This window comes from Ranitomeya imitator, chromosome 8 (genome assembly GCF_032444005.1).
Source record: "Ranitomeya imitator isolate aRanImi1 chromosome 8, aRanImi1.pri, whole genome shotgun sequence".
NCBI classification, from domain to species: Eukaryota; Metazoa; Chordata; class Amphibia; order Anura; family Dendrobatidae; genus Ranitomeya; species Ranitomeya imitator.
In genome coordinates this window covers 72645892-72669076 of record NC_091289.1, presented here as the reverse complement: position 1 = coordinate 72669076, position 23185 = coordinate 72645892, and the positions used below count along the sequence as shown (strand labels likewise).

Sequence of the window (23185 nt, the reverse complement as noted above, 5' to 3'; positions counted from 1 at the left end):
ACCTGGACACCCCCATCCTGTACATAGATCATCAAATACCTATACCCGGACACCCTCATCCTGTAGCTAGATCATCAAATACCTATACCTGGACACCCTCATCCTGTAGCTAGATCATCAAATACCTATACCCGGACACCCCCATCCTGTAGAGAGGTCATGAAATACCTATAACTGGACACCCCCATCCTGTAAAGAGGTCATCAAATACCTATAACTGGACACCCTATCCTGTAGATAGGTCATCAAATACCTATACCTGGACACCCCATCCTGTAGATAGGTCATGAAATACCTATAGTTCATGTGTGCTCATAAGTAAGAAAATATGCGGCACTCACCCCAAATTCTGCAGTGGAAAGCGTGAATTATAATGGAAAACTTCAACAGCTCCAACACCACACCCTCCTGCTTATCTTATGTTGTAACGGATATCTATCTGTTGAAGTTTTCCATTATAATTCACGCTTTCCACTGCAGAATTTGGGGTGAGTGCCGCATATTTTCTTACTTATGAGCACACATGAACTATTGGTTTTCAGCTGCTGTGCACCGAATACCCCGTAGTAAGCGTGACGCCTAATGCTCTGGATCCTATCTATGGTCCTTGCTGCTGCATAAAGTATCGCTCTAGTGCCGTCCTATTCTATAACTCTTTGTGGATCATGAAATACCTATACCTGGACACCCCATCCTGTACATAGATCATCAAATACCTATACCTGGACACCCTCATCCTGAAGCTAGATCATCAAATACCTATACATGGACACCTCCATCCTGTAGAGAGGTCTTCAAATATCTATACCCGGACACCCCCATCCTGTAGAGAGGTCATCAAATACCTATACCTGGACACCCCCATCCTGTAGATAGGTCAGCAAACACCTATACCTGGACACCCCATCCTGCAGAGAGGTCATCAAATACAAATACCTATACCTGGACACCCCCATCCTGTAGATAGGTCATCAAATACCTATACCTGGACACCCCCATCCTGTAGATAGGTCAAATACCTATACCCGGACACCCCCATCCTGTAGCTAGATCATCAAATATCTATACCTGGACACCCCCATCCTGTAGATAGGTCATCAAATACCTATACCTGGACACCCCCATCCTGTAGAGAGGTCATCAAATACCTATACCTGGACACCCCCATCCTGTAGATTGGTCATCAAATACCTATACCTGGACACCCCTATCCTGTACATAGATCATCAAATACCTATACCTGGACACCCCTATCCTGTAGATAGATCATCAAATACCTATACCTAGATACCCCCATCCTGTAGATAGGTCATCAAATACCTATACCTGGACACCCCCATCCTGTAGAGAGGTCATCAAATACCTATACCTGGACACCCCCATCCTGTAGAGAGGTCATCAAATACCTATAACTGGGCACCCCCATCCTGTAGATAGGTCATCAAATACCTATACCTGGACACCCCCATCCTGTAGAGAGGTCATCAAATACCTATACCTGGACACCCCCATCCTGTAGAGAGGTCATCAAATACCTATACCTGGACACCCCCATCCTGTAGAGAGGTTATCAAATACCTATAACTGGGCACCCCCATCCTGTAGATAGGTCATCAAATACCTATACCTGGACACCCCCATCCTGTAGAGAGGTCATCAAATACCTATACCTGGACACCCCCATCCTGTAGAGAGGTCATCAAATACCTATACCTGGACACCCCCATCCTGTAGATAGGTCATCAAATACCTATACCTGGACACCCCCATCCTGTAGAGAGGTCATCAAATACCTATACCCGGACACCCTCATCCTGTAGCTAGATCATCAAATACCTATACCCGGACACCCCCATCCTGTAGAGAGGTCATGAAATACCTATAACTGGACACCCCCATCCTGTAGCTAGATCATCAAATACCTATAACTGGACACCCCCATCCTGTAGAGAGGTCAGCAAACACCTATACCTGGACACCCCATCCTGCAGAGAGGTCATCAAATACAAATACCTATACCTGGACACCCCCATCCTGTAGATAGTTCATCAAATACCTATACCTGGACACCCCCATCCTGTAGATAGGTCATCAAATACCTATACCCGGACACCCCCATCCTGTAGCTAGATCATCAAATACCTATACCTGGACACCCCCATCCTGTAGAGAGGTTATCAAATACCTATACCCGGACACCCCCATCCTGCAGCTAGATCATCAAATACCTATACCTGGACACCCCCATCCTATAGATAGGTCATCAAATACCTATACCCGGACACCCCCATCCTGTAGCTAGATCATCAAATACCTATACCTGGACACCCTATCCTGTAGATAGGTCATCAAATACCTATACCTGGACACCTCCATCCTGTAGAGAGGTCATCAAATACCTATACCTGGACACCCCCATCCTGTAGAGAGGTTATCAAATACCTATACCCGGACACCCCATCCTGTAGCTAGATCATCAAATACCTATACCTGGACACCCCCATCCTATAGATAGGTCATCAAATACCTATACCCGGACACCCCCATCCTGTAGCTAGATCATCAAATACCTATACCTGGACACCCTATCCTGTAGATAGGTCATCAAATACCTATACCCGGACACCCCCATCCTGTAGCTAGATCATCAAATACCTATACCTGGACACCTCCATCCTGTAGAGAGGTCATCAAATACCTATACCCGGACACCCCCATCCTGTAGAGAGGTCATCAAATACCTATACCCGGACACCCCCATCCTGTAGAGAGGTCATCAAATACCCATACCTGGACACCCCTATCCTGTAGATAGATCATCAAATACCTATACCTGGACACCCCCATCATGTAGCTAGGACATCAAGTACCTATACCCGGACACCCCCATCCTGTAGAGAGGTCATCAAATACCTATACCTGGACACCCCCATCCTGTAGAGAGGTCATCAAATACCTATACCTGGACACCCCCATCCTGGGGGATTATAGCCCCCACCCTAGATCTGCCCCATCCACCTCCCCTACAGCTCCTACCCAACATCCCCACAGTCCCTATCCCTATTGCCTCTATACACTTGCTTTGGCAAAACTGATGTGTATTTGGTCCTGCCAATAAAGCTTCTTTGAATCTTGAATCCTATACCTGGACACCCCCATCCTGTAGATAGGTCATCAAATACCTATACCTGGACACCCCCATCCTGTAGAGAGGTCATCAAATACCTATACCCGGACACCCTCATCCTGTAGCTAGATCATCAAATACCTATACCCGGACACCCCCATCCTGTAGAGAGGTCATGAAATACCTATAACTGGACACCCCCATCCTGTAGCTAGATCATCAAATACCTATAACTGGACACCCCCATCCTGTAGATAGGTCATCAAATACCTATACCCGGACACCCCCATCCTGTAGAGAGGTCATCAAATACCTATACCTGGACACCCCTATCCTGTAGATAGATCATCAAATACCTATACCTGGACACCCCCATCCTGTAGCTAGGACATCAAGTACCTATACCTGGACACCCCCATCCTGTAGCTAGATCATCAAATACCTATAACTGGACACCCCCATCCTGTAGATAGGTCATCAAATACCTATACCTGGACACCCCCATCCTGTAGAGAGGTCAGCAAACACCTATACCTGGACACCCCCATCCTGTAGATAGGTCATCAAATACCTATACCTGGACACCCCCATCCTGTAGAGAGGTCATCAAATACCAAGATAGCAGCGCGGTATGTGAGCGAATGTCATAGACTGCGAGAAAGAGAACTATGATGCCATGGACTATAGCCCCCAACCTGGACCTGCCCCATCCACCTCCCCTATGCCATGGACTATAGCCCCCACCCTGGATCTGCCCCATCCACCTCCCCTATGCCATGGACTATAGCCCCCACAATGGACCTGCCCCATCCACCTCCCCTATGCCATGGATTATAGCCCCCACCCTAGATCTGCCCCATCCACCTCCCCTACAGCTCCTACCCAACATCCCCACAGTCCCTATCCCTATTGCCTCTATACACTTGCTTTGGCAAAACTGATGTGTATTTGGTCCTGCCAATAAAGCTTCTTTGAATCTTGAATCCTATACCTGGACACCCCCATCCTGTAGATAGGTCATCAAATACCTATACCTGGACACCCCCATCCTGTAGAGAGGTCATCAAATACCTATACCCGGACACCCTCATCCTGTAGCTAGATCATCAAATACCTATACCCGGACACCCCCATCCTGTAGAGAGGTCATGAAATACCTATAACTGGACACCCCCATCCTGTAGCTAGATCATCAAATACCTATAACTGGACACCCCCATCCTGTAGATAGGTCATCAAATACCTATACCTGGACACCCCTATCCTGTAGATAGATCATCAAATACCTATACCTGGACACCCCCATCCTGTAGCTAGGACATCAAGTACCTATACCTGGACACCCCCATCCTGTAGCTAGGACATCAAGTACCTATACCCGGACACCCCCATCCTGTAGAGAGGTCATCAAATACCTATACCTGGACACCCCCATCCTGTAGAGAGGTTATCAAATACCTATACCTGGACACCCCCATCCTGTAGAGAGGTCATCAAATACCTATACCTGGACACCCCCATCCTGTAGAGAGGTTATCAAATACCTATACCTGGACACCCCCATCCTGTAGATAGGTCATCAAATACCTATACCTGGACACCCCCATCCTGTAAAGAGGTAATCAAATACCTATACCTGGACACCCCCATCCTGTAGAGAGGTCATCAAATACCTATACCTGGACACCCCCATCCTGTAGATAGGTCATCAAATACCTATACCTGGACACCCCCATCCTGTAGAGAGGTCATCAAATACCTATACCTGGACACCCCTATCCTGTAGATAGATAATCAAATACCTATACCTGGACACCCCCATCCTGTAGATTGGTCATCAAATACCTATACCTGGACACCTCCATCCTGTAGATTGGTCATCAAATACCTATACCTGGACACCCCCATCCTGTAGATTGGTCATCAAATGCCTATACCCGGACACCCTCATCCTGTAGCTAGATCATCATATACCTATACCTGGACACCCCCATCCTGTCATCCTGTAGAGAGGTCATCAAATACCTATACCTGGACACCCTCATCCTGTAGCTAGGACATCAAATACCCATACCTGGACACCCCCATCCTGTAGCTAGGACATCAAGTACCTATACCCAGACACCCCCATCCTGTAGCTAGGACATCAAATACCTATACCTGGACACCCCCATCCTGTAGCTAGGACATCAAGTACCTATACCTGGACACCCCCATCCTGTAGCTAGGACATCAAATACCTATACCTGGACACCCCCATCCTTTAGCTAGGACATCAAATACCTATACCCGGACACCCCCATCCTGTAGCTAGGACATCAAATACCTATACCTGGACACCCCCATCCTGTAGCTAGGACATCAAATACCTATACCTGGACACCCCCATCCTTTAGCTAGGACATCAAATACCTATACCTGGACACCCCCATCCTGTAGCTAGGACATCAAGTACCTATACCCGGACACCCTCATCCTGTAGCTAGATCATCAAATACCTATACCTGGACACCCCCATCCTGTAGCTAGATCATCAAATACCTATACCTGGACACCCCCATCCTGTAGCTAGGACATCAAATACCTATACCTGGACACCCCCATCCTGTAGCTAGGACATCAAATACCTAAACCTGGACACCCCCATCCTGTAGCTAGGACATCAAATACCTATATCTGGACACCCCCATCCTGTAGCTAGGACATCAAGTACCTATACCCAGACACCCCCATCCTGTAGAGAGGTCATCAAATACCTATACCTGGACACCCCCATCCTGTAGCTAGGACATCAAGTACCTATACCCGGACACCCCCATCCTGTAGCTAGGACATCAAATACCTATACCTGGACACCCCCATCCTGTAGCTAGGACATCAAATACCTATACCCAGACACCCCCATCCTGTAGCTAGGACATCAAATACCTATACCTGGACACCCCCATCCTGTAGCTAGGACATCAAATACCTATACCCGGACACCCCCATCCTGTAGCTAGGACATCAAATACCTATACCTGGACACCCCCATCCTGTAGCTAGGATATCAAATACCTATACCCGGACACCCCCATCCTGAAGATCGGGCATAGGTATTTGATGACCTGATACCTCCATCCTGTAGACAGATCATGAAATGCCTATGTCCGGACAACACCTTATGGCCATGTGCACACGTTGCGGATTAGGCTTAGGAATTTCTGGTGCGGATTCTGCATGTCTTGGCAGAAAACGCAGCTGCGGATTTGTCGCGTTTTTTGTGTGGATCCGCAGCATTTTTGGTGCGGTTTTGCTGCGGATTTTTTTCGTTTTTTCTATAATGGAATGGGTAGAAAAATGCTGCAGATCCGCACAAAAGAAGTGACATGCTACTACTTTTAATCCGCAGCGTTTCCGCACGGAATTTTCTACACCGTCAGATTGATTTACATTGTACTGTAAATCACTTGCGGATCTGCAGCGTTTCTGCTCGGTAAAAAACGCTGTGGATCCGCAGGAAATTCGCAACGTGTGCACATACTCTAAGTCAGCACAAGAGGAGTAGTACATGACAGTGTGGCTGTGATGTTATTGTAGCTCAGTCACAAAGAAGTAAAGGACTGAGTGCAGCAGTGTGGATGAGCGTGTCAACCATTGTTAGACACCATGGTTAAAACTGGAAAACTCTTATAACAATTCAACCTTGTGATATTACATTCAGTGTGCTGGTAATTAGGAAATAACCTTTTTGATATCAGCAGGTCAGATGTAAAGTCAGTTGATAGGAAAAGAACAAGAGACTTTTTCAGTCTACTCTCCAAAGAATCTTGCATTCACTTGCATATACCTGTGGGGTAGTTGGTTCCAGGTCTTTGATTAAATTAAAAGCTTCTTGGACATCATCTAAAAATGAAGAAAATGATGCAACTGAATGCAAGTTATCTACCTAGTTGTATAGATATTGGTTTCTTCTTTACACAAGAGTCCACAAATCCTTACCCACCACACTTGTTCAATCATGAGGCTCATGTATACTCTTCTCTGAAACTGAACACTGCACTTTATAAACCAGAATAAAATGAAAATAAACCCGACTAAGGTTACACATTTTTACCTTGCCTGAGATAATAAATAACCAAGTTTAATCGTGCCTCTGGAATAACATCGACCAAGGGTGGCAGTACCTGTAGGGCGCCCTCTCCGGCACGAAACACCACCTGACAAAACATCGCTGGTTAGTTTTTTTTAAATGATGTAATTAACAGAAAGACTCCACGTGAAAACTACTTACAAGGTTGTGTTTAATCAGCTCTTTGGCAAATTCAAAGGAAGATAATGTATTGTCCATTAAACTTTTTAATTCTGCCTGTAACAGAAAAAAGAAGGAAATATTCTCTGTAAAAAGGTGAAATATTTGACTATTTACAGTTTTCTTACAGATTGTGCGGATATGTTAACCCCTACCTGATGTTTACCACACATGTACAGCGCAAATCAGGAGTGGGTGTATGGAGCGGGCTCACAGCGTGACACCACCCCATGCTTGGCAGATAATGGCTACACGTCACAACCAGGATCTGTGTCTAACATTCGCGGGTGAAGAAGAGGTCTGTCCCTGACTTTCAAACTGATAAATGCCACTGTCAATCTCTGACAGCGGCACTAACAACACGCCGGCATGTGGGTATTCATTCTATGTGCTCTTCGGCTGCCCCTTGACATGCCCACGGGGCGCTGATGGGTTGCTATGACAGCCGATGGTCTGTTGAAGACCTCCACACCTGCCATCACAGAATTCCAATGTAAAACAGCCTTTTACTGGGCTTCAAAGTAGACCACGATATTTACTAATTTTTCCTCCAATAAAAATAAAGATATAAAAAACACACGTGGTATTGCCATGTCCATAAAAGTAAGATCAAAATGTAAAACTAGTTAACCCAATCAGAATACGCCGCAAACAGAAAAAATCAAAAACGTCAAAATTGCTTTTTTGTTTGCGATAACATGACAAAAACTTGCAGTAAGAAGCGATGAAAACATCATATCTACTTGAGCATTATATCAATAGAAGCCTTAGCTCGCTCTGCAAAAAACAAGCCCTCATACAGCTCCATATACTGAAAAATGAAAACACAGGTCTTAGAAAATGGCAACACAATCAAAAATTTAATGTCATGACTCATTTTGTGGAAGTCGTGACAGGCTCTGGTTCTGCTTTAATTTAAACATGTTTTTTCCTTTTGGGCCAGCAAGGGTTAATGTCAGTTTCCTTGCTGGCAGCTGCTGTGTTTGCTGGTCAGCTAATGTGGGTGGTGACCACTCCCACTATCCTTTAAATAGTCACCTGACATATCAGCTGACTGTTGGTGATAGAGTTTTTCTCTGGAGACCAGCCGAGGAATTGGGAGATCTCTGGTGCCAGAGTGTATCAGCTGATTGAGGTCCTGATTCCATATCCTCTGATGTGTGAAGCTTGCAGTAGAAGCTTGAGCTAAACTTTCTTGATCCCTGGCTTTGTCTGCCTGGTGCTTGTGACTACCCCATGTTTACACCATCTGCAGTGGTGAGGCTAGAGTCCTTGCTGTCCAGGCACTACCCAGGGTATAGTGAGGTGACAGCTAGGGACTAGACACGTGACGGGGCAGGGGAAGGACCTGCATAGGGCGTTAAGGGAGCTTGTGTTGTTGGCTGCGCCGTCCGCTGGACTAACCCTAGTAGGTTATGACCTGCATAATCATGTTGTCAGGTCAATTTAACCGCATAATATACACCATAAAAATGATGATTCCCAAAAATGTCAGAATTACATTTTTGGGGGGCAATTTAACTACACCTGTTTTTTTCTGTTTTGCAGCACATTATATTTTAAAATGTATGAAAATATAATTTGTCCCGCAATAAAAAAATAAAATAGTTATGGCTCTTGGATGAAGGGGAGGAAAAAATGAAAACGCATAAATGGAAACTGGCCAAGTTGGGAAGGTCTTAAGATGAGTAAACCAGCTACTCTGTCTCAGTTGTAATAATTAAATATAAAATTCTTAAGCAATTTGCTTCTGTGCGTAAAGAAAACCTTTCACCAAATTTTTCATGTTGAACTGGATGCAGAATGTAATAATGGCTGCAAAGTGGAACAAAATCTTTTTGGTTTTTTTTGCACCTCCACTGCAGAGATATTAGCAATTAAAATATTTGGCCTCTAATGAGTTAATTTTCTTTAAGTCTAAGTGGGTGTTAGACAGTTTTCACTGGGGCATGCACTTCTTCTCACTGTATGATGCTAAAAATCATAAGGAAGCAGCAACCCTCAGAAGAAGAGCAAACTCCCACCGTAGCTTAGAGCAGGCTTTCTCACTGTAGATGTAATGATACAGCACTGGTCTCCTGGCTAACCTTGTACATGATTAGAAAGCACAGATGACCACCACCTCGCAAAAAAACAGCACTCATTCAGCTCAGTTGATAAAAAAATAAGAAAATTATAGTTGTTAGTGTATGTGATTGCAAAAACAAAATATTTGCTGTAAAAAACAGTTTTTGGAGTGCAAAAGTTGAAAAATGTAAAGAATAGAGTTGGTGACAACCGATTTGCACGTTCCACTCCATCAGGCATTACAGTGGTCTGTGGCCGGTGGAATGGGAGCAGGAGTAGAGCCTCCACCTGACGGCGGCCCTGGTCATTCTGATTAGCTAGCCTAGTGCAACTTCACGTGTCTGTCACATTGTCGTCTTGCCAGTCCAGCTAATCAAAAGAAGAGCAGTGGTCTCCATCAGGTAAGGGGCGGCACTCCCTCTCCTATTTCAGCGGCCACAGACCTCTGTCGTGGTCGATGGAAATGATCGTGCAAACTAATTTGTACCAACTCTAATGAAAAACCTACAGAAATCTGGTATTAACGTAATCGAATTGACCGAAAAATAAAGTTGTCTTATCACTTACACTACTGGGATAACAAACACAAATAGAAATAATAATAATTATATTAATAATTGTATTATTAAAATAATAATTATTGTCTTCCAAAAATCAGAATGAAAAGCAATTTTAATGTTATGGACCCCAAATAAAACCAATAAAAGCTTCAAGTTATCACACAAAAGAAATAAGTCTCCAACCTAAATTGACATGTGTCAATGGAAAAATAGAAGATTTCCAGATTACTGGTATTTATCCTACTTTTATAGCACCAATAACTCCACAGCACTTTACAGACACTATCGTCGCTACCCCCATAGGGGCTCACAATCTAGATTCCCCATCAGAATGTATTTGGACTTTGGGCATACACCAAAGAACCTGGAGGAAACCCATGCAAACACGGGGAGAATATGGACGCTCCCTGCAGGTGTTGTACTTGGTGGGACCTGAACGAAGGTAGCACCCCAGCGATGCAAAGCAATGGTGCGCACCACTCAGCCACCATGCTGCTTTAATAAAAGTGACATGGATTCCAAAACACAATCCAGTAAAACTATGATCACAATGCTAAATTACCCCCCCCCCCATTCTTTCTGTGCCCTGCAAATCGTGTCCAAGCCACAGCTAATGATAACTTGTATGGTATTGCTCCAGTGGGGAGAACCCACTTAAATAAAAGAAAACACACTTAAGGGGGATCTCCAGGACTCACAGACTAGGGCTTCAGCCTAGCAGAGAAGTTACATTAGATAGGTTCACAGCAACGAGAATCGCCTTATCGCGGCTGCCAGGTACACATGAATTGGGCCAATTTATGCTCATTCTCAATTTTTCCTAGTTTCTAGATCAGTAATGCAATTCATATTTCATATACTTCATGTTTTCATGCTATAGCGCTACAGAGTGCAACTTTGTTATATATGGAGGTGGCTACTCTTAGTTCTTAGTTCTCCCAGAAAATTATTGCTATTACACATGTTTTGTTATTCACATGTTTATTTCCTTTATGTGATTTGGAACACAAAAAATACACAGAAAAACAGGCAAATTGGATATAATTTCACACAAAACCCCAAACATGGGCTGGACAAAATTGATGGCACCTTTACAAAATTGTGGGTAAACATCTTTGTTTCAAGCATGTGATACTCGTTAAAACTCGCCTGTGGCTAGTATCAGGTGTGGGCAATATGTAAATCACACCTGAAACCAGACAAAAAGGGAGAAACTGACTCAATTTTTGCATTGTGTGTCTGCATGTGCCACAATAAGCATGGAGAACCAAAATTGTTGAACAATATCAACAATTTCAAGGTTAACAGTCCACAGTCCATTTTCAGAGATCTAGATGTTCCTTTGTCCGTGGTGTGCAACATAATCAAGTAGTTTACAACCCATGGCACTGTATCTAATCTAGCTGGACGTTGACAGCAAAGAAAAATTGATGAAAGGTTGCAACCTGGGATAGTCCGTATAATAGATAAGAAGCCCCAATCAAATTCCAAAGAAATTCAAGTTGTCTGCATAAAAAAACTAGATGGAAGTTTGCCAAAATGTAAGTAAGTCAAAATCCTCCTGGGAAAGCGTCTTCTAGACAGAAGTGACCCACGTACAGCTTTTTGGTAAAGCATTCCATTCTACTGTTTACTGAAAATTATGTCTACAAAGAAAATAACAGAGTACCTACAGTCAAACATGGTGGAGCTTCAAAGATGTTTTGGAGTGGTTTTGCTGCCCCTGGCACTGGGTGTCTTGACCATGTGCAAGGCATCAAGAAATCTGAAGATCAACAAAGGATTTTGAGTTCTGATGTAGTGCTCAGTGTCAGAAAGCTGGGTTTGCATCTTGGATCATGGGTCTCCCAGCACGACAATGACAAGATATTTCAAGAAGGACCCAGACGTGTGTGGACACAAAGGGTTGGAGAGTTCTGAAGTGGTCAGTAATGAGTTAGATATAAATCCCATTGAGAGATCTTAACCCATTCACACCACAGCCAATTTCCGTTTTTTGCATTTCTAGTTTTTCCTCCCCATCTTCCCCAGAGCAATAAGGCTTCTACTTTTCTGTTGACATATATATATGAGGGTTTATTTTTTGTGGGACCAGTGGTACTTTTGAACAACACCATTCATTTGACAAGAGAGAGAAAGTGGAGCGGAGACAAAGCACAAATAGGGTCTTATCTGGGTAAGAATATAGAAGGATATGCACGACTGTGCTCACTTGGTTATGGTTTGTCCTGATGAAGAAGTTATATACTTCAAAATGTGTTGATGAATAAAACCACTTACACTTGGATTGGCATCCTTCATTTTTTGTCCATGGCAGCGCAGAATAACCCATTTGTTTCTCCAGTTCTTTCTAAACATTTTATCAGGTAGTGTAGGCAAAAAAGGGCAAAAAATTCAAAGTACAGTGAAATTGTGAAAAAAAACCCCACAATTCTTACATTGTTTTTTGCAAATTTGTTTTTACGGTGTACATTTTGTGTAAAAAATTATCATGAAATATGAGCCTCTTCAATACGATTACAGCGATACCAAACATCTCCAGTTTTTTTAAATTATTTTAGTGGTGAAAAAAAATCAAAAGTTTGCAGAAAAAAAAAAAGATTTAGAGTTGTGTCGCCATTTTTCGATACCTGTAACATATTTATCTGTCGTTAATGGAGCTGTGTGATAACTAATTTTTTGCAGGGCGAGACAATGTTTTTATTAGTACTATTTTGGGATAGATGAGACTTTTTGATCCCTTGTTACAGCATTTTTTGTGGAAATGTGATTTTGTTGTTTTTTCTGTTTACAGGTTAATTGTTTTTATATTTTGATAGATCGGACTTTTCTGAACACGGCAATACCTCATAAGTATATTTTTAATATCTTTATTTTCAATGTTGGGAAAGGAGGTGATTTGAACTTTTTTTTTTTTAAGTTTTTTTTTTTAATCCCTTTACGACATCAGGTGTAATAGTACGCCAATGTCGGACACCCTCCCTTTGATGTGGGCTTCGACGGTGAGCCCATATCTTCTCCGGCATATGTCAGCTGTTTTGAACAGCTGACATGTGCCGCTAACAGCCGTGGGAGGAATTGCGATCCACCCATGGCTGTTAACCCTTTAAAATACTGTCAAACTCTGACAACGGCATTTAACACATGCTTCCAGCAAGCATGGCCACAGGAAAACGATGGGTTGGTATGACATTCAGAGGTCTCCAGGAGACCTCTACTGTTGATCCGGTGGTCGGTGCTCATAACAAGTCAGCAATTCTGCTACATACAGGAGATCTATCATCCCATGTATGTAGCGTCGCCGATCGGGTTATAGCAGCTTCTAGTCTCCCCATGGAGACTATTGAAGAATGCGAAAAGAAATAAAAAACGTTTTTAAAAATATAAAAGTAATATTAAAAGTTCAAATCACCCCACTTTTGCCCCATTCAAAATAAAACAATAAAAAAAAATCAAACATACACATATTTAGTATCACTGCGTTCAGAATTGCCCAATCTATCAATATAAAAAAATAATTAACCCGATCGCTAAGTGGCGTAACGAGAAAAAAGTCAAAACGACAGAATTTTTTTGGTCGCCGCAACATTGAAGTAAAATGCAATAATGGGCGATCAAAAGATCGTATCTGCACCAAAAAGGTATCTTTAAATACGTCAGCTCAGCATGCAAAAAATAAGCCTTCATTCAACCCGAGTTCATGAAAAATGGAGACGCTACGAGTATCGGAAAATGGTGCATTTTTTTTTTTTTTAAACAAACTTTGGAATTTTTTTCACCACTTAGATAAAAAAAGAACCAATACATGTTTGGTGTCTATGAACTCATAATGACCTGGAGAATCATAATGGCAGGTTAGTTTTAGCATTTAGTAAAAATAGTAAAAAAGTAAAACAAAAAACAATTGTGGAATTGCACTTACCGTATATACTCGAGTATAAGCCGACCCGAGTATAAGCCGACCCTCCTAATTTTGCCACAAAAACTGGGAAAACTTATTGACTCGAGTATAAGCCTAGGGTAGGAAATGCAGCAACTACCGGTGAATTTAAAAAAAAAAAATAGATGCTCCATACCGTTCATTATTGCCCAATAGATGCTCCATATAAAGCTGTGCCCCATATAATGCTCTGCACCGTTCATTATGGCCCCATAGATGCTCCACATAAAGCTGTGCCATATATAATGCTCTGCACCGTTCATTATGACCCCATAGATGCTCCACATAAAGCTGTGCTCCATATAGAATGCTCTGCACTGTTCATTATGGCCCCATAGATGCTCCATAGAAAGCTGTGCCATATATAATGCTCTGCACCGTTGATTATTGCCCCATAGATGCTCCATATAAAGCTGTCCAATATATAATGCTGCTGCTGCAATAAAAAAAAAAATCACATACTCACCTCTCTTGTTCAGGACGCCGGCGCTTTCAATATTTACCTGCTCCTCGTGCGGCTCCGTCTCCAGCACTGACGCTCAGCAGAGGGCGCGCACTGACTACGTCACCGCGCCCTCTAACCTGAGCGTCACTGCCAGAGGACGCTGGAGACAGAGCCGCACCGGAGCGAGGAGCAGGTAAATATCGTGCAGCGCTCCCCTCCCCGTATACTTACCTGCTCCGGCACGGTCCCTGCAGTCCCTGCTTCTCCCGGTGCTGCATCTTCTTCCCGTATTGAGCGCCGGGAGTAGGTAAGTATAACTAGACAGCCCCCGCTCCCCCTCCCCTGCCGACCCCGGGTATGACTCGAGTATAAGTCGAGAGGGGGACTTTCAGCCCAAAAAAATGGGCTGAAAATCTCGGCTTATACTCGAGTATATATGGTATTTTTGCAATTTCACCGCACTTTGAATTTGTTTCCGGTTTTCCAGCACATGATATGTTAAAACTAATGGTGTCTTTCAAAAGTACAACTCAGCCCGCAAAAAAACAAGCCTTCACATGGCCATATTGATGGAAAAATAAAAAAAAGTTATGGCTCTGGGAAGAAGGGGAGCGAAAAACGAAAATGCAAAAACGAAAATACCTCCGGTGATGAAGGGGTTAACTGTTCTTTTAAGCCCCCTTAGGGGACATGAAGATGCGCTCATCAGATCACTTGTGCTATATGTAACGATGCCACAGCATTGCTGCATATAGCAGAAATCACAGCCTCCTTTGAAGCCCGGCAACAGGCAGGGTTTCAAAGGAGCTTTGTAATAACAAGCACAGGGGTCATCAGCTGACCCCCGGCTGTCATGGCAACCCAGAGATGACCCGTGATCACGTCACGGGGGCGACGATGGGCGGAGTTAATGACGCGCGCTCATGTTAAATGCTGCTTTCAGAGATTAACAGCGGCATTTAACAAGTTAACAATCATGTCCGGAGCACAGCTCCACCCACGATTGTCAGCAGCAGCAGCAGTCAGATAAAACTAGTAGTGACCAGACCTAAGCGTCGTACAGGCGGAACACAGCAGCCCCATACACTGATTAGTGTCCGAACACGAGTACTGCGCTTTATCTTCCCATGCAGTCAATGTACTGTAGTACTTGGCAGTGGCCACCAAGCAATGGGTGGAGCTGCTGTGTCTGATTTTGTTCTGGTTGCTGTGTTGGATCCGCACTGATATGAGACGGGTCATCAACTGATAAGCTTTGGAAAACCTGTTTAACAATTTACAGTGTCAGTGGTTCCAGAGGTTGCAAAATGTTCTCACTTTTTTGGTCACTGGGGTAGGGGAAAGGATTCCTAAGTTATTACCACATAAGGGAACATGTCTGATGTGAAAAATGGGGCTCTGTCAGGAAGGTCAAAAACTGCCACTTAAAGGACTATTCCAATTCACTTTTTTACTGCACAAGTGAGGACGATACAATTGTGGGGAGTGCCGGCTGCTACAGGGCTGTTACCAACAGACTAGGGCAGCAGCGGACATGCTCAGCCACACCATATTCCAACTCCTCCTTGATGCATTTGTAGACCGCCGGGGAGTGAGACCAGATTCTCCATTTCTAGGGATTGATGGGGTCCCCAGTGGTTGGACGTCTACTGAGCTAACATTACTCTTCTATCTAGCGGAATGTTATTGGCTTGAACAGCCCGCTGTAACTGCATACGTATTATTTAGCCTTACTTCAGCTGCTTTTCCGTTGTAGAGGCGGAAGTGGTTACATGCTTTCAGGTTGAGCGCGATAGTGCTGTCCGGAACCTGTTGTAAATATACTGCTAGGACTTCCTGCGACACATCATAGTAATCAAGCTTGTAGTAGCAAAGAGCTACATAGACATTCAATGCGAGGAAATCCCTGCAAATGAAAGAACAATTAAATGCTTAGTATATTACAGCAAGCAAATAAACTAGTTTTCAGATTTCCAGGAATATCTAATAGTTTTATGCTCCGTCACACCAGCAGTATTTGGTCAGTATTTTACCTCAGTATTTGTAAGCCAAAACCAGGAGTGGGTGATAAATACAGAAGTGGTGCATATGTTTCTATTATACTTTTCCTCTAATTGTTCCACTCCTGGTTTTGGCTTACAAATACTGATGTAAAATACTGTTAACATATCGTGTACTGAAAAACAGGAAAAAAATTCCAAGTGCGGTGAAACAGCAAAAAAGTGCAATCCCACACTTGTTTTTTGTTTGGATTTTTTGCTAGCATCACTAAATGCTAAAACTGATCTGCCACTATGATTCTCCATGTCACTACGAGTTCATAGACACCTAACATGACTAGGTTATGTTTTGTGTAAGTGGTGAAAAAAAATTCCAAACTTTGTTAAAAAAAAAAAAATAAATTGCGCAATTTTCCAATATCCGTAGCGTCTTCATTTTTTGTGATCTCGGGTTGGGTGAGGCCTTATTTTTTGCGCACTGAGCTGACATTTTTAATGATATCATTTTGGTGCAGATACGTTTTTTTGATCGCCCGTTATTGCATTTTAATGCAATGTCGCAGCGACCATAATTATACAGATAATAAAGACATAGCAGAGTAAACAGATAACTCAACAGATACTAAAGGTACCTTCACACGTAACGATATCGTTAACAATATCGTTGCTTTTTGTGACGTAGCAACGATATCGTTAAGGAAATCGTTATGTGTGACAGCGACCAACGATCAGGCCCCTGCTGGGAGATCGTTGGTCGCTGAACAAAGTCCAGAACTTTATTTCGTCGCTGGATCTCCCGTGGACATCGCTGGATCGGCATGTGTGACACCGATCCAGCGATGTCTTCACTGGTAACCAGGGTAAACATCGGGTAACTAAGCGCAGGGCCGCGCTTAGTAACCCGATGTTTACCCTGGTTACCAGCGTAAAAGTAAAAAAAAAACAAACACTACATACTTACCTACCGCTGTCTGTCCCCGGCGCTGTGCTCTGCACTCCTCCTGTACTGGCTGTGAGCACAGCGGCCGGAAAGCAGAGCGGTGACGTCACCGCTCTGCTTTCCGGTTGACCGACGCTCACAGCCAGTACAGGAGGAGAGCAGAGAAGCAGAGCGCCGGGGACAGACAGCGGTAGGTAAGTATGAAGCGTTTGTTTTTTTTTACTTTTACGCTGGTAACCAGGGTAAACATCGGGTTACTAAGCGCGGCCCTGCGCTTAGTTACCCGATGTTTACCCTGGTTACCCGCGGACTTCGGGATCGTTGGTCGCTGGAGAGCGGTCTGTGTGACAGCTCTCCAGCGACCAAACAGCGACGCTGCAGCGATCCGGATCGTTGTCGGTATCGCTGCAGTGTCGCTTAATGTGAAGGGGCCTTAAGAGGAGTGAGGGCCCTGCTCACAAGCTTACAATCTATGAGGAAATAGGGGAGACACAAAAGGTAAATGGCAAAAAGTGCTCGTCACAAATGTCAGGCCATCAATATAATAGGGTATAGGCTCCGGTGACCAGCCAGGATCTGTATAAGTATGGATACACAGGGCTATTAAGTGCAAGGAGGATGTGTAAACAGATACTACCAGGGACCAGATTTGGAAGAAAATTTTGAAACGACAATAGTTAGATAAGTGAGGTGAGGTAATAGAACAGTATGAAGAAATGAATAGAGGGCAATCTTAAAACTGGGGGTATTGGGAATAAATCAAATTGTCCTGGGTAGGGAATTGCAGAGAACTGGCGCAGCTTGCAAAAAGTTTTGGAGACAGGAGTGGGAGGTTTGGATTATTGAGGATGTTAGTCTTAGCGAAACGGAGGACAAGGGTAGGGTGATAGACAAAGATAAGGAAGGAGTTCATGTTTTGATAGATTCAGTTTTACCCGGAGGGAGGACCTGATGTTAGACACAGCAGAAATGCAATAACTAATTTGTCATAATTTGTCAGGAGACAATGTGTATAAATGGGTGTCATCAGCAAAAAAAAAATGATAAAAACTGGAAACAATTAGGTTAATCTGCGCTGACATTGAAAAAGAATGAAGAGATGTAGAATCCAAATTTAATCGGTTTATTTGTCTAATCGTTTTACAACTTCTCCATTAGGACAAACCAGCCCTGCATGTCTCCCATCTGTTTGACACCCAAAAACATGTGGGGATTGCCTGCCATACACAGGCAATCCATGCATGCTTATTTGAGCTGCCTAACAGGCGCAAAACATGCGGGGCAGGGAATCGAACACCAGCAATATTCGGTGCATACCAGAGCACCCGATGCAAACGCGAGGACTTGCACTCAACACTACTAATAACAACATATTGAATATGACAACCTAATGTTATGAATACCGGGTAGTACCTTTGGAATCAAAATCCTCACTATACCCCTGGATAAAATCCTTGAGGGGTTTAGTTTCCAAAATGGGGTCATTTGTGGGGGTTTTCTGCTGTTTAACCCCTTACAACGTTGGGCGCAATAGTACACTCACGTTGCACTCCCTCCCTTTGATGTGGGCTCCGGCGGCGAGCCCACATTTTTCCCGGCACATGTCAGCCGTTTTGAACAGCTGACAAGTGTCGAAACAGCCGCAGGTGGAATTGCGATCGACCCATGGCTATTAACCCATTAAATGCCGCTGTCAAAAGCTGACAGCAGCATTTAACATGCACTTATGGCAATCACACCGAAAATCCGCCCATCGGTGACCCCTTCACGTGATCGTGGGACACCGATGGGCTGGCATGACAACCAGAGCTTTCCTGGAAACCTCTATGGTTTTCACTGCTGGATTGCTATGAGCGCCACCTGGTGGTCGGCGCTTATAGCAAGTGAGGTATTCTGCTACATACAGGTGATCCGATCATCACCTGTATGTAGCAGAGCCGATCGGGTTATGGGAGCTTCTAGTCTCCTATGGTACTATTGAAGCATGCCAAAAGTGGGAAAAAAATGTTTTTAAAACTATATAAAAAAATATATAAAAAAGTTCAAACTACCCTCATTCGCCTCATTCAAAATAAAACAATTAAAAAAAAAACTAACCTACACATAATTGGTACTATATGAAGATGCTGGAGGGTGAGTATAAGAATGGGGGCACAGGGCTTATATTTAAAGCACCACTCCAGGACTGCAAAATAACACTGGAGTGCTGCTTTAAAATCCAATGGGAGAACTATAACTCCCAGCATGTCCTGCAGATCCTATGACATGCTGGGAGTTATAGTTCACTAAAGAAGTGGCAGAGTGCTTTATTGTGTTTTGGAAAGACTAACCTCTTAATTGTGGCAGACAGCCACTGTGGTGAGGTAAAAGCATCCCATGACTGCACACAGAGCCCTCCCTCTTGTTGCCTTTCCACAGCACAGGTAATGGAAGCCAGCAGATTCTAGTGTTGGAGTCTGAAGGACCTGTGATGAGGTCAAGAAGAGGGAGGGCTCTGTGCTGCCATGTGATGCTCCAGCCCGCCCACTTCTGACATCATCACAGGTCCTCCTTGTGCACACTGCACAGCACTCAGCTCCATCCCAGGAAGGTAGAGGATCTCTCCCCCAGACCCTGCTGCTGCTGCCTCCTCTCTCCCGGACACACAGATCTCCCCAGCTGCTGCAGGAATCAGCGCTGGGGAAGCCATGTGTGTTCGTGCTTAAGGGCAGTATTCATTTGCCTCTCCCAGCTCACTGCTCAGCTGATAGGTGGGCCAGAGTAGCTAATGAATATTCACTGCACTTAATCATTGGGATCACATGGTTTCCCCAGCACTGATTCCAGGCAGTGGGAACATCCTGAAGTGGCATAACAGTGGATCCCACTCACTGCTGCCCCCCTCCCCACATGCTACATCTGTACCATAAGACGCACCCACACTTTCCTCCCAAAAAGTGCATCATATAGTCAGAAAAATACGGTAGATAAAAAAGAACCTAGACATGTTTGGTGTCTATGAACTTGTAATGGCCTGGATAATCAATGTCAGGTCAGTTTTAGCATTTATTGAACACAGTAAAAAAGCAAAACAAGAAACAACTGTGGGGGTTACATTTTTTTTGCAATTTCACCACACTTGAAATTTTTTTTTTGCCTGTTTTGCAGTATACAATATGTTAAAACCAATGGTGTTGTTCAAAAGTACAACTCGTTCCGCAAAAAATAAGCCCTCACATGACCATATTGAAGAAAAAAGAAAACAATTATGGCTCTGGGAAGAAAGGGGAGCAAAAAAACAAAAATGAAAATACCTCTGGTCATGAAGGGGTTTGGCACCTTAGGGGCCCTGCTAATGTGACATATCGCCCGCAATCTATTTCAGACAATTTGTGTTCCAAAATTCAAATATTGCTCCTTCCGTTTCGAGCCTGCCCGTTTGTGCAAACAGAACTTTTTGCCTACATGTGGGGTATCGCTGCACTTGAAAGATAGTGGGTAAAAGTCTCTTGGAAAAGTGAAAAAGTTGGGGCGAAAGCAACATTTTAGAGGTAAATGTTTTTTTCATTCCACTTTGCATTAAAGGGGTTGTCCACTACTAGGACAACCCCTCCTTAACCCCTTAAGCCACAATGGTGGTTTGCACGTTAATGACCGGGCCAATTTTTACAATTCTGACCACTGTCCCTTTATGAGGTTATAACACTGGAACACTTCAACGGATCCCGGTGATTCTGACATTGTTTTCTCGAGACATATTGTACTTCATGATAGTGGTAAAATTTCTTTGATATTACCTGTGTTTATTTGTGAAAAAACAGAAATTTGGCGAAAATTTCGCAATTTTCCAACTTTGAATTTTTATGCCCTTAAATCACAGAGATATGTCACACAAAATACTTAATAAGTAACATTTCCCACATGTCTAATTTACATCAGCACAATTTTGGAAACCAAATTTTTTTTGTTAGGGAGTTATAAAGGTTAAAAGTTGACCAGCAATTTCTCATTTTTACAATACCATTTTTTTAGGGACCACATCACATTTGAAGTCATTTTGAGGGGGTCTACTTTCCAAAATGGTGTCACTTGTGGGGGGTTTCAATGTTTAGGCACATCAGGGGCTCTCCAAACGCGACATGGCGTCCCTTCTCAATTCCAGCCAATTTTGCATTGAAAAGTCAAACGGCGCTCCTTCCCTTCCGTGCTCTGCCATGCACCCAAACAGTGGTTTACCCCCACATATGGGGTATCAGCGTACTCAGGATAAATTGCACAACAACATTTGGGGTACAATTTTTTCTGGTAACCTTGGGAAAATAAAAAATTGGGGCCGAAAAGTTCATTTTTATGAAAAAATATTATTTTTTATTTTTACGGCTCTACATTATAAACTTCTGTGAAGCACTTGGTGGGTCAAAGTGCTCACCACACATCTAGGTAAGTTCCTTAGGGGGTCTACTTTCCAAAATGGTGTCACTTGTGGGGGGTTTCAATGTTTAGGCACATTAGTGGCTCTCCAAACGCAACATGTCGTCCCATCTCAATTCCAGCCAATTTTGCATTGAATAGTCAAATGGCGCTCCTTCCCTTCTGAGCTCTGCCATGCGCCCAAACAGTGGTTTACCCCCACATATGGGGTATCGGGGTACTCAGAACAAATTGTACAACAACTTTTGGGGTCTATTTTCTCCTGTTACCCTCAGTAAAATAAAACAAATTGGAGCTGAAGTAAATTTTTTGTGAAACAAAATTAAATGTTAATTTTTTTTTAAACATTCCAAAAATTCCTGTGAAGCACCAGAAGGGTTAATAAACTCTTGAATGTGGTTTTGAGCACCTTGAAGGGTGCAGCTTTAGAATGGTGTCACACTTGGTTATTTTCTATCATATAGTCCACTAAGGATCTTATCTAGATGTGTTGTGAGAGCTTTGAACCCCCAAGTGTTTCACTACAGTTTATGACGCAGAGCCGTGAAAATAAAAATTATTTTTTTTTCCACAAAAATTATCTTTAACACCCAGTTTTGTATTTTCCCAAGGGTAACAGGAGAAATTGCTCCTCAAAAGTTGTTGTCCAATTTGTCCTGAGTACGCTGATACCCCATATGTGGGGGGGAACCACAGTTTGGGCGCATGGCAGAGCTCGGAAGGAAAGGAGCGCCATTTGGAATGCAGACTTAGATGGATTGGTCTGCAGGCGTCACATTGAATTTGCAGAACCACTGATGTACCTAAACAGTAGAAACCCCCCACAAATGACCCCATATTGGAACCTAGACCCCCAAGGAATTTATCTAGATGTGTTGTGAGAACTTTGAACCCCCAAGTATTTCACTACAGTTTATAACGCAGAGGCGTAAAAATAAAAAATCATTTTTTCCTACAAAACTTTTTTTTTAGCTCCCCAAATTGTTATTTTCCCAAGGGTAACAAGAGAAATTGGACCCCAGAAGTTGTTGTCAAATTTGTCCTGAGTACGCTGATACCCCATATGTTGCGGTAAATCCCTGTTTGGGCGCACAGGAGAGCTCGGAAGGGAAGGAGCACCGTTTTACTTTTTCAACGCAGAATTGGCTGGAATTGAGATCGGACGCCATGTCGCGTTTGGAGAGCCCTGATGTTCCTAAAGAGTGGAAATCCCCAATTCTAACTGAAACCCTAACCCAAACACAGCCCTAACCCTAATCCCAATGACACCCCTAACCCCAACTCCAACACACCCCTAACCCTAATCATAACCCTAACCACACCCCTAACCCTGACACACCCCTAACTCTAATCCCAACCATAAATGTAACCCCAACCCTAGCCCTAACCATAGCCCTAACCCTAA

At 43.5% G+C, this 23185-nt stretch overlaps 1 protein-coding gene across 1 annotated transcript in view; it reads right to left on the bottom strand.

Annotated features, from left to right (window-relative positions):
- Positions 1-23185, bottom strand: part of IFT56 (intraflagellar transport 56) — a 143347-nt gene that overhangs the window by 44025 nt on the left and 76137 nt on the right. Inside the window, exons 7-10 of the mRNA XM_069737071.1 lie at positions 16165-16336; positions 7401-7475; positions 7224-7326; positions 6957-7012 (exon numbers count right to left, since the gene is read on the bottom strand). Of these exons, the coding sequence (XP_069593172.1) occupies positions 6957-7012; positions 7224-7326; positions 7401-7475; positions 16165-16336 (406 nt within the window). The remainder of the gene's footprint in view (positions 1-6956; positions 7013-7223; positions 7327-7400; positions 7476-16164; positions 16337-23185) is intronic.